This window comes from Hyperolius riggenbachi, chromosome 1 (assembly GCF_040937935.1).
Source record: "Hyperolius riggenbachi isolate aHypRig1 chromosome 1, aHypRig1.pri, whole genome shotgun sequence".
NCBI lineage: Eukaryota > Metazoa > Chordata > Amphibia > Anura > Hyperoliidae > Hyperolius > Hyperolius riggenbachi.
The window spans coordinates 409,602,977-409,621,398 of record NC_090646.1 but is presented as its reverse complement, the minus strand read 5'-3'; the positions used below and the strand labels follow the sequence as shown (position 1 = coordinate 409,621,398).

Below are 18,422 nucleotides of genomic sequence, written 5' to 3'. Positions count from 1 at the left end.
CTTCTATGAGAAATCGATCTGAAAAACAATCAAAATCATATCGGACCTTTTGGAAATTATCTATAGACCCATCTATCTGCTGAAAATGCTCACCGTGTATTTCCAGCATAAGACAAGTATGAAGATAAGGTAGTTGGCTGACTACATGATTATTGCAGTTGTGTGGCTCACAAACCCTAAAGTCTAAAAAAAATATTCTACAGTATCTATCTAGATTCATTATTTGTAGGATAACTGGTTATACTATACAACTGGGTATAGTACATGTTTACAGCATTTGTGAATGTTGGAAGTTGCACACTGAATGGGATAATAACATGAAAATCCCTTCTTAAGTATCTAAATCTTCTTTGTCAGCAGGACTTAAACCTGTCAGTAACACATACAACAGAAAATGCTTTGCTATTGTTTCCATCTGTGAGGAAATACAAGGGGATATAGAAAAATGCTATACATCTTTGGAAACATACCACTGCTTCTGGCATACGCGTGTGATTGTCTCGCTCTTGTCTGAGATGGTTGGGCCCTGACCAGACATGATGCAATACAAGCAGAGGGCCAGAGCCCCTCCATTGTCGTTTTTGAGGGAAGGATCTGGAAGACCCCGCTATGAGGATGACCGGTTTCGACTGACTAGAGATTCTTCTGCCTTCCAATGGAACTCACAGAGCAGTTACATTTATTACATTGATGATGACGATGATGATGTAGAGGAACTGAGGTGGGCAGAACGTGAAGAGAAAAGGTTGGATGGATGGAAAAAGCAATTTATTCCTGACCATGGACCCTGCGATGAAGATCAAGATATACGTTTACTTTCTCCCTCGTTTTTTGGAAATGTCCGCACTGGTTTACTGCATATTAATGTGGGTGGAACGGATTACTTTATATCTTATATGGTAGCAGCTAGTTATCCCAAAACTCGAATAGGACGATTGGCCACATATACTGACCGTCAGCGCAAATTAGATCTATGCGATGATTACAGCCCAGTAGAGGATATCTATTTCTTTGACCGTGATCCAGCAATATTCCACCACATCTACAACTTCTACCGTACTGGGGTGTTGTGGGTGAGGGATGAGTTGTGCCCCCGCAGCTTCCTGGAGGAAATCAACTACTGGGGGGTAAGAGTGAAGCATACTCCTCGGTGCTGCCGCATATCCTTTGAAGAGAGACAGGATGAGCTCAATGAGCAATTAAAGATCCAAAGAGAACTTAGAGCTGAAATGGAGACAGAAGAGAATGAGGAACTCTTTAGAGGAATGCTTTATGGACGGATGAAACGACATATCTGGAACCTGATGGAAAAACCCTTTTCTTCAGTTACAGCCAAGGCCATGGCTGTAGCATCTAGCTTCTTTGTCCTCATATCAGTTGTTGCTATGACACTTAACACAGTGGAAGATATGCAGTACAAAAATGCGGCTGGCCTTCCAAGTGGCAAACCATACCTGGAGCATGTGGAAACTCTTTGTATTGCTTTCTTCACTTTGGAGTACATACTGCGCCTTATTTCAACTCCAGACATACAGCGTTTTATGCGCAGTGTTCTTAATGCTGTAGACCTCATTGCGATATTGCCCCTCTATTTACAAATGCTTCTCGAGACGTTTTCTGGTGAAGATAAAAGTGGTAATAAGACCAGCCATGAGCAAGAAATAGAGGCTGTGGGTCGAGTAGGTAAGCTTGGACAAGTACTTAGAATAATGAGGCTAATGCGAATATTCCGGATCCTGAAGCTGGCACGTCATTCTACAGGACTCAGAGCATTTGGCTTCACCCTCCGCCAGTGCTACCAGCAGGTTGGATGTCTGCTGCTCTTCATTGCCATGGGAATCTTCTCTTTTTCAGCCATGGTATACACTGTTGAACATGATGTTTCTGGAACCAATTTCACAAGTATTCCTCATGCTTGGTGGTGGGCAGCAGTAAGTATGTAATTTAACTTTTATGTATGTGCATGTGAATAAGTTCTAAACTTGTAAATGGATATTAAACATATATGAGTTGCCAAATGATACTCATGCTACCCTACCCGGAAAACATGCATTGATGTTCTGAAGACTTCAGAACATAAAATAACATATTTTTCCACAAAGAGTAATTTCCATTTGCTGCTGCAGAGCATTAGCTGAAACAACAAATCATGATGCCAATGGGTGCTGAATTGAGTTAAGCTGTGTACACACTTGAAAGATCAATGAAAGATCACAGACCAATTTTACCACCTTCCATGTAGTATGAGAGCCATACCTACACAGTCTATTCTATTGAGCTGAACTCCCCATCTGATAAAAATCTTTGCAAAAGATCAGTATCTGTAAAATATCAGTTCCTGCAAAAGATTCATTCCTGCAAAATGCATTCATAGTCTATGATATTTGCAGATCTCATACACACCTTACGGACAATCATGTGCAGAGCAGATCCACCAGGATGGATCTTCATAGACTATGAATTTTGCAGGAATGGATCTTTTTGCAGATACTGATCTTTTGCATGTGTACAGCATCTTTGTGTGCAGCATCTTGCAAATATTTTTATCTGATGGGGAGTTCAGCTCCATAGAATAGACTGTGTAGGTATGACTCTCCTACTACATGGAAGGGGGTAAAATTGGTCTGTGATCTTTCATTAATCTTTCAAGTGTGTACAAAGCTTTAGGCTCCACTCCACTTTCTGGAGCTTAAACTGCTTTTAAGGGTCCCATACATTTGCCGACCAACCAACCAATCGACCATCCAATTCGATTATTATAATCGAATTGGATGAAAATTGGTGCTGCTAAGTGCATGCCCGACCGACAAAGCGACCTCCTAGGGGAGGGAGAGGGTGGGGGTGACTACATTCAAATCCTCCAATAGCCTATAAGCAGACTAGTTCCCCATCAGGTCCGCATTTGGCGGAGCAATGTGATTGGTGGTGAATTGGCAAATGCCATATCATTGGTCAGTCTGGGCTAGTACTGGGGAATATAAGAGTATGGTGTCATTTACACAGCATAGCTTGATAAAGGGGCGGCTGCCCTGAAACGTCGCATCTTATTGCTGTAATGCTGATCTATTGATAAATAATAGAGCTTAGTTAAACTTGGATGGTGCCGGTCTCTGTGGATTCCACAAATTTTTCTATGCAATTATTTGCAGCTTGAAAATGGGCTGAGCCAAGCATGGGGTGAAAGCCAAGGTGGGCTTTCATTTGTCTGTTTTCAAACTGCATCACCTCGGAAGTATTTGCATCTTTCATTGACCATCCCTAGTGGAGAGCTACTACACAGTTCAGCCTTGGCAACAGAACAGGGGTAACTGAAAGTGTAAAAAGGTAAGGCAGAGTTTACTCATGTCCCTAGGCAGTATTAAGAATACATAGGTGAGAGGCCCAAAACTTGAACTCCAGGGTCACATTGAAATGATCCACTCATGAGAGTGAAGGAGATATGATACACAGTGCAGGTGGTACAGAGCAGGAGGGGTAAGAAGAGAGAACAATGGGCTTGGCCAGCACTCGGATGAGATTATCTGGCAGCCCAGATTTCTCACCAATGTATTGGGGGGGGGGGGGGGGGCAGACACATACACACTAGATTCTCAACACATATATACATAAATGCAGCTGTGCCACACATTAACCAGTGTTAAAGAGACTCTGTAACAACATTTTCAGCCTCATTTCTTCTATCCTATAAGTTCCTATACCTGTTCTAATATGGTTTGTCTTACTGCAGCCTTTCCTAGTTGCACAGTGGCTGTATTATCTCTGTTATATAATCTAATCATTTGCTGCTCTTCTGTGATAGGATAGAAGCTATACACACCCTCTCCACACACCCTTCAGGCTCTGTGTGAATCATAGACAGAGCTTCTCAGAGCCTATCACAAGCTTTTAGCAGCCATGTCTTTTGTTTGTAAACACTGCATAAAAATTACAATTACAAGCCAGGATTGCAGCAGGGAGTGGCAGAAACAGCACAGAGGGGCACAGGAGAACATAATGAATAGAATGGTATGCTTTTTATTGTAAGAATTTCAGAGTACAGATTCTCTTTAAAGGAAACCTATGAGAAACAAAATTGGACCATATTGGTACTCACCTTGGAGGAGGTAAGCCTCTGCATCCTCCATAGTCTTACCCCGCCCTCCTTCACTGGGCACTGTCCCCACCACAAAACTGTCCACAAGGGCTTGTCGATGGCTCACGCATGCGCAGTAGCACAAACCCGCTTAGGCTATGGTGTAAAAAGGAGAGTCTGATTGGGTCTGTGCTCCTGCGCATGAGCGAGCCATCTGCACCTGTGCAGTAGCACAGTTCTGATCAAGCTTGGCTTTTTCTAATGAAGCTTGAGTGGGTCTGTTCTACTGCACGGATGCAGTGCAGCTGCACTTTGGGGGTCTTAGCGCTGGAACGGCCTGGTGGATTAGGACAGGGAGGCTTCTGTGGGACCCCTTCCCGAGGTAAGTATCTAAATGTGTGAATCACAAACCTCACAGGTTTGCTTTAACAGTGCCAACCATTATGTTTTGTTCACTGCATATGAGAACTGGCCCCAAGCAAATTACAGCCCTAAACCCTTCTACTGGTCTTTAAAGCACTAATAGCAGCATTTTTTCAAGGAATAGTAACTACTAAGGTTAATTCTCAGTAAAAGCAGAATTTTAGAATTTGAAAAACCTTGCTCATCTCTCACCCATGTTACTGGCTCTGAGGATAGTGGCAGATGGGGAGTCTGACTGAAGTGATACACCTGTCAAATTGTAGCGCAGGTGTCCTAAGGGGAGCTTAGGATGCTCATAGAATATGAAAGGACTGTGTGAAAACTTTTTTTTACTGTGATTTTTACCAGCAAGCTGAAAACTCCTGTAATGTTTGGAATGAAAGAGGCACTGTGAGAAAATATAATAAAAGGCAGTAAATTATCCAGAATATTCACTTTTACGTTAAGGGGAACCTGAATTGAGAGGGATATGGAAGCTGACATATTTATTTCCTTTTAGGCTGCTTTCACAGTGGGACGTTAAAGTCCCACGTTAGAGCAGCCAGTAACGCAGCCCAACTCACAGTAATGAAAAATCAATGTGCTGTTCAGAGTGCCCACCTTGCATTACATTGTAACGCTACACGTTGAATGAAAGTGCAACATGCTGTGCGTTATACTGGGCTTTAGCTGCGTTAGACTGCTTGCACATGCTCAGTGACTAGCCACATGGCTAATTAATATTCACTGCACTGGGGTGACCTAACCTGGATTCCTAGTGTTGTCCGGATCATGAATGAATCGTTCATTTGATCCGGATATTTTTATGTGAGTCGAATTATCCCGATCATCACAATGAACGATTCGGTTCACAGTGGATGTCTGTCTGGAAGAAACAAGAACATACAGAATGTACAGCGCAGGGAAAGTCGTGTCCTGCTAGTCATTTCACCCCCAGTCTGCTTCCCTAGTAAAATGATTCAAATGATTCGGTTCAAAGATCCAGATCTTTTCAATGATCCGATTCGAATCATCCGAATCCTTAAAAAGATCCGGACTTCCCATCACTATCCTGGAGCGGCTATTCTAGCGGTATGGATAGAACGAAACAGTGCACCAAGAGCCACATAACGCGGCTCAATCTGAAGTCCAACTTCAACACCACCATGCGTTGCATTAGGGGCACGTTATGCAACCTTAACGTCCCCTCTAACGCAACATCCAAGTGTGAAAGAGGCCTTAAACAATGCACATTTCCTGGCAGTCCTGCTGATCATCTGCCTCTAATATTTTTAGCCATAGACTCTGAACAAGTATGCAGATCAGGTGCTCTGACTGAAGTCTGACAGGATTAGTTGCATGCTTATTTCATTTGTGTGATTCAGACACTCCTGTACCCAAAGTGAATAGCAGGCAGTTGCCAGGCAACTGGAATTGTTTTAAAGAGACTCTGAAGTCTCCAGAAAATGAGGTTTTTACTTTAAAAACCTCATTAACATTAATGCCTCTCTTAAAATGCCGCAGAACCGCGACTGAAAACCCGTTCAATCACCCCAAACTCACAGGGTACATCGCGGGCTCCTTCCGCATAGAGGCAGCGCAGCTCTGCCTCTATGCGTGTCAATCAGCCTGGATCGCCGCCTCTCCCCAGCCCCTCTGTCTTCCTTCACTGAGAGGGGCGGGGGAAAGGCGGAGATACGCGCATAGAGGCGGCAGCAAAATCCACGACCAAGAAAGTCATGGATTTTGCCTGCACTGTACCCACGTGAGTTTGGGGTGATTGAGGGGGTTTTCAGCCTTGGTTCTGCAGCGTTTTAAGAGGGACAATAATGTTAATGAAGTTTTTAAAGTAAAAACCTCATTTTCTGGAGACTTCAAAGTCTCTTTAACCACTTAACGCCCACAGCGCTAACCCCCCCTAAAGACCAGGCGTTTTTATGCAGCACTGGGCTGTGCAGGCTTTTCAGCCTCCTGCACAGCCCAGGTTGGGAGCCCAGCGATCTGACTCGCCTCCTTTTTTTGTCCCTAAGGGGACATGCCGCCTGAGGGGTCCGATCGCTGCTGCTCGTTGTTTTTTTTTTTTTCTTTTGCCTCTACGAGGCTCTCTCTCCCTCCTCCCTCCTCCTCTCCTGGATCCTGAATTGAACAGGACGGCGATCCATCCTAATCCGCCTCTCATAGGCATCAGCCTATGAGAGGACGATGCTCCCCAGCCAATCAGAGGCCAGGGATCGCCGATCTCGTACAGCGCTGCGGCCCCCGGAAGCGTTGTACGCTTGTAAACAAAGGGGATTTCTTTCCCCTTACGTTTACAAGCAGCCTGCTAGCTGCGATCGGCTGCTTGCAGGCTATTCACGGAACTCCGTTCTGTGAAGCGGCAGGGAACGATCGCGCATGCGTGCGGCCGTTCCCTGGGAAATCAATTGGCGTTAGGCGGTCCTGGGGCTGCCGCCGCCTTCACGACCGTTGGCGTGAGGCGGTCTTTAAGTAGTTAAAGGAAATAATTATAGCAGCCCCTCACTTCAGGGGTCATATGCAATTCACTTTTTCTCCTGAGTTTTCTCCTAGGAGATAATTTTTCATCATCAATTTAAATTAACTTTTTAGCACTTTGCAATGAAACCAGTACCAAAAAGTAGCTGAAAAAGTACTGTCATAATGATTTGGAGTATGTGTTTGCTTGCTGGTGGTGGAAAAGGCATTTTATTTACAAGTTGTAAAAATCTCACCTAGGAGAAAAGTGGCATATGGCCCCAGGTGTTCTTTCATTTTCCTGGTTTCAGCATCAGAAACACATTTCGGCCCCACCCTGAGGCTAGAAACCCACTAGGAGAGCTTTTCTAAGCGCTTTGTGATTTGAAAAGCTCTTGCTAATGTAATGCTATGGGTGTGATCCCACTTGAGTGATGTGATTTTATAAAAATCCCCCATAGCATTACATTACCAAGAGCTTTTTCAAATCACTCACACTTACAATGCGCTCCCAGTGGGTTTCTGGCCTGAGAGATGATCACACTGATTGGGAGGGTGGGAAGAAAAAAAAAAAGAAACATTTTTATTTAAATTAATAATAATAAAAAAACACATTGCAGCAGCAATCAGATGCCACCAACAGAAAGCTCTGTTGGTGGCAAGAAAAGGAGGGCAGATTCATTTATGTGCTAAGTTGTATGGCTCTGCAGCGAGCTGTTAAAGCTGCAATGTGCTGAATTGTAAAAAATTGGCCTGGTCATTAGGGCAGTTAAGATTATCATTACACAATCTGATGCTTTCTTCTTCTGTGCTCATAAGACCGTTTAAATATATTGAATGCACACAAAAAAAAAATCAGTAATCACCACTGATTTTTTTAAAGTTACTGTATATCAGTAACCTTTTAGTTTCTTCTGCTATAACTATTCTTTTTTTTTTTTTTTTAATTCAATTTTTTTTAAGGGTATAAGGACAGTTATGCATAATAGACATGAACAAATTTGCATTGGGTAACTGACATATAACTAGGAAACTTTACATAGCACAGATTCCGGAAGGTCTAAGCGTACATGTATACAGTCCCATCGATCAATCGTATGAAATTATTTTTAGGTCGCCATACACTTATATAATTGCATCAGATTCGACCATCAGATAGATTTCTGTCACATGCCTATCAAGTCGAATCTGTCAGAAATGTATCTGATGTGTGCCACACACTAGGAACAGAATTCCAGTAGATTTCAGAATGAAATCTATTGAAATTCGATCAAAATGCAGTGTTGCACTGTTCGATCCAATGCAAACCTATGGACCATGGATCGGCTGCCAGTAGCCGATCGAGTCAGATTTTCCATCCGGACCGATCGATCAAATCGATCGGTCGGCGGATTTGAAAGAATCGATTTCCAAACAACTGATTCCATAGAATCGACCGGTCGATCGATGGCTGAAATTGACCAGTGTATGGGCCCCTTAAGATCTACTAGTCTAGAGGGAATAATTTTCTAGTACATTAAAAGTGAAATAAAGGGAAAGGAGTAAGAAAGGAGAGAAGGAAGGAGCCAGCCACGAGTTAGCACGTCAATCTTCCCATACTATTTGTATTTTTCTTAGGCCAAAAGGAAACCATACCCTAGACTTTATCAAAAATATGTTATCTATCCTGGAGTCTCTCAGCAAATATATAGCTATTCTAAACAAAACTCAGTGGTTTCTAAGGGCTAAGCTGTTTACATTTCAAAACATCACTTATTATTACCAGTGTTGTCCCTGTTTCTGCAGCTGAGAGAGCAGCTAATAAGCAACCTAACTGCTCTGTTCAGCCAGACAATGAGGGTAACTGACCTGCTCTGGTATTGCTTCACTGAAAGTCAGCTTGGAGCCTTGCTGTGTCTTTGCCTGCCTCCATCATTAACAACTATGACCTGCTGAGAAGAAGTGGCCACACACAGCTCCCGTCTTCTGAATCTTTCTGTCTGCACGTATTATAATTAGGCATATAGGGGCCTAGTGAACAGGGTTTTTTTTTTACAATCCTGTCTAGATTTCTTGCTGTCATATTATACACAAACAAGGTTAACTATGCTCATCCTGCTGGGACAAATAAGGAAAGAAAAAGATGCCGAGGGATTTGGTCAATTTACATACAGGCAATCATTAACACTCAAACCACATGCTCAAAACAAGGTGGAACGCTAACAGCAATAAGAGCAACTAAGTTTCTAAAACACATTGCAGTATCTTTTGCATTAAACCAGTTCGCCACATCATGGTTCCCTCTTGGGTTACCAGTCAGCAAGTATGCAAACACTTCATGCTCTAGAACCTGGCTTTCAAGCTGAAGGAAATTCTGGTTCCCTTATTTAAGTCCCAGCAGGATGAGCATAGCTATCCTTATTTGTATGTATGTTTTAGCAGCCATTATTATTATGATATTAGTATTCGCATCTCATTGACCATTACAATATAGAGGGAAGCACAACCAATAAGAAGGAAATAAACTACAGAAAGAACTATCATGTCAGATAACAAGAAATAGCATAAGGTAGAGGAGCTAAAAAAAAATCTATCCTCAGAAGAGACTGTCCATAAACTCTTCAACCACAGCTTCAAGTGCAGTTACATCAAACCTCTGTGCTTCCTAAGTATAACGAGGAAGCACAATATAAAAGGAAGACACCGAGAGCCCAATATAGTCTAGTATGTACAGGATAACGTGTAAATGATAAAACAGTGAGCTATATATATACTCAAACCAGGGTTACCACTCAGGCAACCACTGTAAATGCAGGTGAGGAGATTAGACCTGTCCTCACTCAGGATTAAGATGTCACTCACTGTAGATCGGAAAGGTAGGAGTAGGTAACCCCTTCACCAGGGGTGGACACAGTGTATTTGCTAGAGAACAGAGGCGCCAACAGGATAAAAAGTGACAAAAACTTTAAAATTGCTAGGGAGGTAGTGGTGGACTTACCTCCGGAAAGCAGACACGAACAACTGTCTGAATCAAACAACTGAATTTATTAAGAGTACCCCAAGAAATGCAACGTGTTTCGCAGGCACAGCCCGCTTCATCAGGCAATAGAGTAGGGGACAAAAAACAGTAGCTCGGTAGAAACACGAATAGTGCCTCTGTTCGTGTCTGCTTTCCGGAGGTAAGTCCACCACTGCCTCCCTAGCAATTTTAAAGTTTTTATCACTTTTTATCCTGTTGGCGCCTCTGTTCTCTAGCAAATAGGAAGCACGATATGTAACGCTGTGTCTCTTCACCTTATTATTATCTTACTAAGTCAGAAGAGAACAGATTAGCTGTGACGGATTGCGGAGAAACCGCCACGCGTTCTGACAGTGAGGCGGCGGAATCCGCGCACAGAGCGGCGGTTTCCCCGCAGCAACATGCTTCTGGTTTGTCTGGACCTAGTAGTGCACACAGATGGAGAGCTACGCGCGCGCGCCGCAAGACAGGCTCTTTATGCCAATAGGAGAAGGGTCAGCTGATCGAGGCGGTCAGCTGATCCCAGTTCAGCAGGTGATTGGTTGATGGGATCTGGGCGGCGCTGTGGAGCGCTTTACTATATATATCTCTTGCTGTTCAGTTGCTGGTTGTCTGGCGTTGCGAATACCTATGTGTTAGCACTCAGACCTTAGTCAGATCCTTTAGTGTGGTGGAACCAGGTGGACCTGGGAATCCACACTTAGCCAGTTTACTGTGTATCATCTGTGTTATTCTTTAGACCAGTTCCAGGGTGTAGAGACCACGGACCTCACACCCCAGACGAGGAATACTGTGTATCATCTGTGTTATTCCTTAGACCAGTTCCAGGGTGTAGAGACCACGGACCTCACACCCCAGACTAGGAATACTGTGTATCATCTGTGTTATTCCTTAGACCAGTTCCAGGGTGTAGAGACCATGGACCTCACACCCAGACTAGGGAACCCGTGTTATCATTCTGTTTTACATCAGACTAGTTCCAGGGTGTAGAGACCACGGACCTCACACCCAGACTAGGGAACCTGTGTTATCATTCTGTTATACATCAGACTAGTTCCAGAGTGTAGAGACCACGGACCTCACACCCAGACTAGGCAGTGTTTGATATCTGTTATGACTTATTGCTTTCCTGACTTTCCTTCTGCTTTCTGATTCGGTACCTTGCATTTCTGATTACCTGTTGCCAAACCCTGCTTGCCTTGGATACCGAATCAGCTTCCTGTCTTTGTACTGTCTGTGTGTTGCCGACCCATCCTGCCCGACCTTTCTGGCTGTCACCCACCCCTTGGGTGCTCAGCCTTCCTGCAGGGGCCCCCTGCTCCTCAGAGGGGGCACTGCTGCAAAATCAGCCAGGGTCTCCTTCTCCTAGAGTCCTTGACTGCAGTAGAGTCTGTCTCTACTCATTGGACCACCTGCTACCCCGGTGGTCCAATTACTACTGTTACACCAAACACTTACACGCTTCAGGTGTCCAGAGGTTAGCAATATATCTGTATTGTCGGGGATTCTGCAGATCATCAATAATCGGGTATATATCTGTATTCTTGGTGATACTGCAGATCACCAATAATCAGATTCTCTCTGCGTGCTGACACCAATCGTTACATTAGCCAAGTCAGAAGAGAGCCAGTCTAGTCTAGTCCCTGACAGTGAAAGTGAAACCAGGCAACCAGAAAGGAGGCAGCCATTAAATACTATTTATTGAAACACTGGTTTTTACTTTAGGGTCCACCTATTACCTGGACCTACAGCGTGTCTGTTTTTGTTTTACATGTACAATAAAGTCTGAATTGAGTAAGGAATAGTCTGCACTACTGGAGATCTATATATATATTTGTATGCAAACATTTCCTGTTTGGGGATCTTATATGCAGTGGGAGAAAATCACATTATTTACAGAGTGAGGAACTGTAACTACCATTTCTGGAGATAGGAGTGTGACGTTGTCTTGATTGGCGATTGTGCACTGTCTACACCTTATAAGTTGGGTTTCTTCTAACTTGGTAAAAGTGCCTATAATAATCAGAATCAGAATCAGAATAGTTTATTTCGCCAAGCATGAGCGATCATGCCCGGAATTATTCTTGGCACATACATATAGCTCGGGAAGAAGACAGAGAAGAATACATAGGGAAAGAGATAAGTTACATTACATAGCGCATAAAATTTACATCATACATGCTTCACAGTTCATTTAGAGGCCTAGAGATGACCAGCGTTTAGCCTTGTGAGGTGGTTACTTTAGTTGACTGACCGGGAGTGGCGCAACCCGCCCCTCCGCTAGTTTGGGCTTGTACTGATGGAAGTATGTGGAGGGAGTTCAAGTGGCTGACAGCCGATGGAAAGAAGGAGTTTCTATGTCTAGCAGTCTTTGTAGGGATGGTACGAAGTCTCCGGCCCAGAGGGAGCAAACTGAAGTAACGATGATAATAAGGTGAAGGGATACAGAGTTATGCTTAAAGGATACCCGCGGTGACATGTGACATGATGAGATAGACGTGTATGTACAGTGCCTAACACACCAATAACTATGTTGTGTTGCCTTTTTTTCTTTCTCTGCCTGAAAGAGTTAAACATCAGGTATGTAAGTGCAGGGCAGTTTCTATGCTAAATTGCACCAACGGCGAGGGTGTAAAGATAACCCCCCACCATGGAGAACAGGCATAGGTGCCCGCAGTATAGGTTAGATAGGTAGGTGCCCCCAGTATAGGTAGCCAGGCTTAGTTGCCCCAGTATAGGTTAGACAGGTAGGTGCCCCCAGTACAGGTTAGATAGGTAGGTGGCATAGTGGTTAGCATTCTCGCCTTGCAGCACTGGGTCCCCGGTTAGAATTCCAGCCAGGTAACATCTGGAAGGAGTTTGTACTTAAGGACTTAGACTTAAGGATACATGAGCAAAAATAAATAAATGCTGATCTACTTACCTGGGACTTCCTCCAACCCCAAGAAGTTTCTGTGTCTCTCGTTGCAGCTCCACTAGCAGCCACCCTTCTGAGGTCCCCTCCGTAGAGGCTTCTGTGGATGCAGATGTGCGCCTATGCATCTTGGGGCTGTACTCACATGGCCGGGAGCGTTCTGCGCAGACAGAAGAGTGGCTGCCAGCAGAGCTGCGACAAGGGACACAGAGACTTCTTGGGCCTGGAGGAAGTGCCAGGTAAGTAGATGAGCATTTATTTCTTTTTGCTCATGTATCCTTAAAAGTCAAATTTTGCAAAAGGGTTCCCAGGGCAGGAATAGAGGGGCTTTGGAAGACTGGAGAAGCCTCTGGACCATCCAGAGGCTTCTCCCTACTGAGGTAATCACTAAAGGTACCCATACATCTAGTGATATATGGGCAGATCAACCAAGAAATACATCTCTGATCGAATATGAGAGAGATTTGTTGCCTGACCATACACCGCAAACCAATTCCTGGTAAAGTTCAGCATGAAATCCATCAGGAATAGTCCTAATGACACTGACTGCCTGGCCCCCCACATAAAAAGGAATCCCTGTCTCCCCACCCAGTTCCAGCGATGGGACAGGTGAAATTTTACACTGCACAGGCACTGGGGAGAACATTTCAAATTCAGGGTGGCCAGGCAGGTGGTGTTTGTCGGGCGTTGTGATATCAAATGCAGGGCCGGATTTGTACTTTCCAGTGCCCTAGGCCTGCTGTCACCAAGCGCCCCCCCCCCCCCCCCCAAAAAAAAGAAATTTTGTCCAACACTCTGACTAGCGATCACTGATTTGAATGGGCTCATTTCAGTTGTGCTGCTCTGCCCCCCCCCCCCCCCCCTTCAACAAATAATTCCTGTAATTTGTGCTCCTGCCCGAATGTGCCCAGCAGCCGATAGTGTTCTGGGCATGCATACTTGAGAAATGACGTTGATATATGACCGGTACTTGTCAAGATTGCATTGCACTGTACCGGCCTCGGTTGCTGTGCACATCTGGGCAGGAGCGAGAAATTACAGGCAGCGTGAGTGGCCAGAGCATGCGCTGCTTCTTTGTCCTCTGTGCGACTGGCTGCAGTCGGAGCCACAAACAGGTGGCAGGGAACTGCAATGGAGAGAAGACCATCCAAAACAGAGAACAGGTAAGTAGCAAACATCCTGTCAAGACCCACTTTGGATGTTCTGTTGTAATTAGAGCAGACCTGAACTCAGAACTTCCTCTCTGCTCTACAAGATATGCAACAACATAACCTTTAAATAAAAACATTTCTTTGTTACAGCTGATACAAATCCTGCAATAAATCTGCAGTGTGTCTACTTCGTGCTTTTATGGAAGCAGCCATATTTTTAACATCCTGTGCTTTCAAATGAGCTTAGATGTTGTGGCAGTCAGGTGACACAGTATAGAGATCAAATTACGACTTGTGATTAGACACAGAGGAGGGGGAATTAGACAGGCTCTCGAAATACATACATGGTACAGTTCTCTGTTTTCCTTCTGTCCTGTGCAAGAGTTCAGCTCCACTTTAAAGCATCTGAATGACATTTATTTATATTTGCTGAAAAAAATCTATGCATCTCTTTTGAATGCTGAATGTACATTTGGTGGTGTGCTCTAACATATTGACAGTATACGGGAACAACGTCTGAAGAAGGCTTATTAGCAGAAAGCTTACTCTTTTTCTTTTAAGCCAATAAATGGTATCATCCTGATTCAAAACTTTCTGCTTTCGCTGATGGCTAAGATGGTACAATTCTCTACTGCTACAGGAAAGTAGAAGAATACCAAACCATACACACTAGCATAGAAGTAGTAACAGCTCAGGTGTCCTTTAAAGTGACAGTTTAGCAATGAAAGGGAAGCAAATAGCATTTTTATTCCTGCAGTTCTCATAGATGGTAGGAGCTGAAGGACAGAAAATAAGTCAGGAAAGAGTTAACTGAAGCAGGGAAGAGTTCACTTCTAGCTAGGAGGAAAAAAAGAGAAAAAGACATAAATTAGGATTAGATAAGAAAGCAATTAGCTGCTGGGGTCAGTGTCAAAGCTGTAAAAGAGGTGAAGAAACTTGCAGAGCTCACTGATGTTTGTGAATGCCTGCATTAAAACTCAGCGGAACTTAGTTCTATCTGCTTTGTAATGTAAATCCCTGGTAATTCTCACATCGATCTGTATGTCCATCATACAGAAGAATGGATTATCAGGTGACAGTTATGATTGATCCTGATTGTTATAACACATCAGGAAATGTGAGAGAGAGAAGCAGGGATTGGGGAACTCTGGAATTCAGCAGAGCAGGGCGCTGGCTGGCTGCACTGCGGGACCAGAAGAGATGATTTACTTTGACATATGACCTCTTCTCTATCCAAGTCCTGGCACCATTCTTATCTTATCTGATTTATCGCCCTAGGCCGTGGTCTGTCTGGCCTTCCCAGAAATCCGGGCCTGATCAAATGAAGTTTCCACTGAGCACCCAAATTGACCAAGATTTTCCAGCATGCTCAATTGATACACTTGATCCAATTCAGCCCTAAATCAACTTAATCATCGATCAGGCACGCTTGTTGCAGCACCGATTTTCATCCGATTTCATAAACTAATCGGATGGTCACACGGGTGACAAAATCTCTAGATGTATGGCCGGCTTAACTTTTTTTTATTATTGTGACTTCAGGTTTACTTTAAGATAAACAATGTAATACATGAGAGGTTTCTTGTTAAATATAAACACTTGTAGTAGTTGGAATGTAGGCAGCCATTGTTACATAAAAACTGAGCCCATGTGGAAAGGATAACACATTAACAATGATGTTATTTGCTTGCAGGTCAGTATCTCTACAGTGGGATATGGAGACACCTACCCAGAAACTCACCTTGGGCGTTTATTTGCTTTTCTTTGTATCGCGTTTGGGATTATCCTAAATGGAATGCCAATTTCCATTCTCTACAATAAGTTTTCTGATTACTACAGCAAGCTGAAGTCATATGAATATACAACCATCCGAAAGAAGAGAGGAAACGTTAATTTTACTGGCCGAGCCATGCAAAAAATAACAGAATGCTGCACTCCAGTTCCAAGGCAGCATCTCCCAGGACATCACTACTAGTGACAGGTGGAGGATTTTACTTCAAACATGACTGTATAGAATTCATAGATCTGGAAGAATGCAATTCCAAGTCTGCAACTTTATCACATCAGTCAAGCAACCCTGTTCAATTCATGTGTTTATGTATGTCACATATGTGTTTTAGGGTCTCACTTAGGAAAAGCCCCAGAGTTGGGTGACTGGGCTTTTAGGCCTGGAACCTACTAGCAGTGCATTACTAAGTGCTTGTGATTTAAAAAAGCTCTAGCTGGCATAATGCTATAGGTGTGATCCCACTAGAGCATACATGTCAAACTCCGGCCCACGGGCCAAATCTGGCCCTCAGAGCCATTACATTTGGCCCTCAAGTGGTTTCCCCACTTTGGATTATGTTTGGCCCACTGTAGACCACCAGGTAAGCTATATTTTAGGTGAAGCCCTAGAATACCAGGGAAGTCCTATGGGGGAGGGAGGGGAGCGCACTAAACACTAAGGAACTGTATAGGGGTTGGAGGGGGGCCATTAGACACCTGAGAACTTTATAATGGAGGATGGTGGCCAGTAGACTTTGAGGTTGGCCCTCGACTTGGTCCCAGTGTACAATTTCGTCCCACTTTGTATTTGAGTTTGACACCCCTGCACTAGGGATATGATTTTATAAAAATCCCCCATAGCATTGCATTAGCAAGAGCTTCACTGGCCCTTAGAAAAGGCTGCTAGTATGATTTCAGCCCTTGTAGCAGCACAGAGGACATTGACAACATGACTGGGGATGAATTCAACTGTTAACTGTGAGAAAACCAGAACAGTAAACAAGTGGGTTGAACACGGCCATCATGAAACAGGCAGGAGTCATACTATATACAAATCAGAGACTTACATATCTATCGCCTGACCAAACTGATCACATGCTTCTCCATGAGTTCTCCTAGACATGACCATCATTACCTACTGGAGAGCTCTAAAACTGCTGCCAAAGTCATCAAAAGGGAGGGAAATTGGAACAGAAAGGTCAGCTATGTGTAGTGCCAACAGCAGATAGAGTAGGGTAATTTCAGTGTAACAACGTGTGTGTATGTGTGAGAGCTCAGATAGGGCTGTTTGGGAGGCATCAAACTCACCAAACTCATGTATAAGGGAAACTGAGACAATTCCTCATAAGTGGTTTTCTGCACCATATGTGCGTTTGTCTGTGATTGAACGCAGGTGTTTGTACTGCATTAAGCAATACAAACTTTGCAGTGGCAGGATTGCTGGTAACGTCTAGTCCACCATTTTGGGGTGCAAGGTGATAGGTATAATTTTGGGGTGCAAGGTATAATTTTAAATGCAATTTCTTAAACAACCTTTCTATGAAATGCAGTTATAAAGAATAAACAAACAAGAAGTATGGCTTTCATGTCTATTTCACCGTGGTCAATTGCATTGCAGCATAATTTTGCATGTCACCTCACTGTCCATACAATTCTATGGGCCTGGTCACAGTACTGAGATGTAACTGATTGAATTATTCTAACTCGAGGCATGCAGGCTTTGTATTAAAGTCTATGCCCAGTCTCTGGCATTTCACACACATTTTAACGCATGCGTTATGCAACTGACCACTGTAAACCTAGAGTCAGTATTTACATACACCCATTACATGGGGAACTGTCCATTGTAGCAGTTAGGTTGTGTTGACACTATATCTTCCTGCACACTGTGTTGCTGCATGTAAATGCATACTGCCCTTACATTTGCTCACATCTCTTCAGTTTTCTCCTAATAGATAATTGTTTTTATCTCCCTGTTAAAATAACTTTTCAGCACTCTGCAATTGAAAAAGTACCAAAAAAGTAGGTGAAAAAGTACTAGCAAAATTTTTCTGAATATTTTTTTTGCTTGCTGTGGTTTAAAAGGTATTTTATTAAAAAGTTGTAAAAATATCCCCTAGGAGAAAACTCAGGAGAAAAAGTGTCTAGTCTGAAGGCTTAGGGCTAGCTTATCTTATTTTTGTAATCCACATCTGTTTTTAATTTATTGTACAGTCCTTTGTAATATACTGTTGCTTTATAAATACAACATAATAAAGTAACTAAAAAATAAAATTTCATGAGCATCATGTAGCTGAAATTTGACATACTTTTATTGCATTGCTTGGCATACCGGTAGGCAGGACGCAATTTTCGCAATAGGTTAACTACTATATAGTTAATAGGGATTGGCAATGAGATCCAAATAATTTGAATTGATGCAGATTTTATTGTAATTTTAATGCAAATGTATACAAATGCAATGAAGCCACTGCAGACATTAGTCCATTTTCAAGCTGCATAAACTTGCATTAAAAATTTGCATAAAATCTGCATCCAATCAGAATTATTTGCATTTCTTTGACCGTCTCTAATAGTTAACACAGTCACACTTGTCTGCCAATCAAGATTTTTCACTTGCTGTTTTTAAATGTTATTCTAAGCAGA

At 43.2% G+C, this 18,422-nt stretch overlaps 1 protein-coding gene across 1 annotated transcript; it reads left to right on the top strand.

The window, feature by feature from the left end:
• Positions 1–387: 387 nt before the first annotated feature.
• On the top strand, positions 388–18,050 carry KCNV2 (potassium voltage-gated channel modifier subfamily V member 2). Its single transcript, XM_068235763.1, has 2 exons — positions 388–1,931; positions 15,703–18,050. The coding sequence occupies exons 1-2, from the start codon at positions 537–539 to the stop codon at positions 15,982–15,984; spliced, it is 1,677 nt and encodes a 558-aa protein (XP_068091864.1). The 5' UTR covers positions 388–536; the 3' UTR covers positions 15,985–18,050.
• Positions 18,051–18,422: the final 372 nt, after the last annotated feature.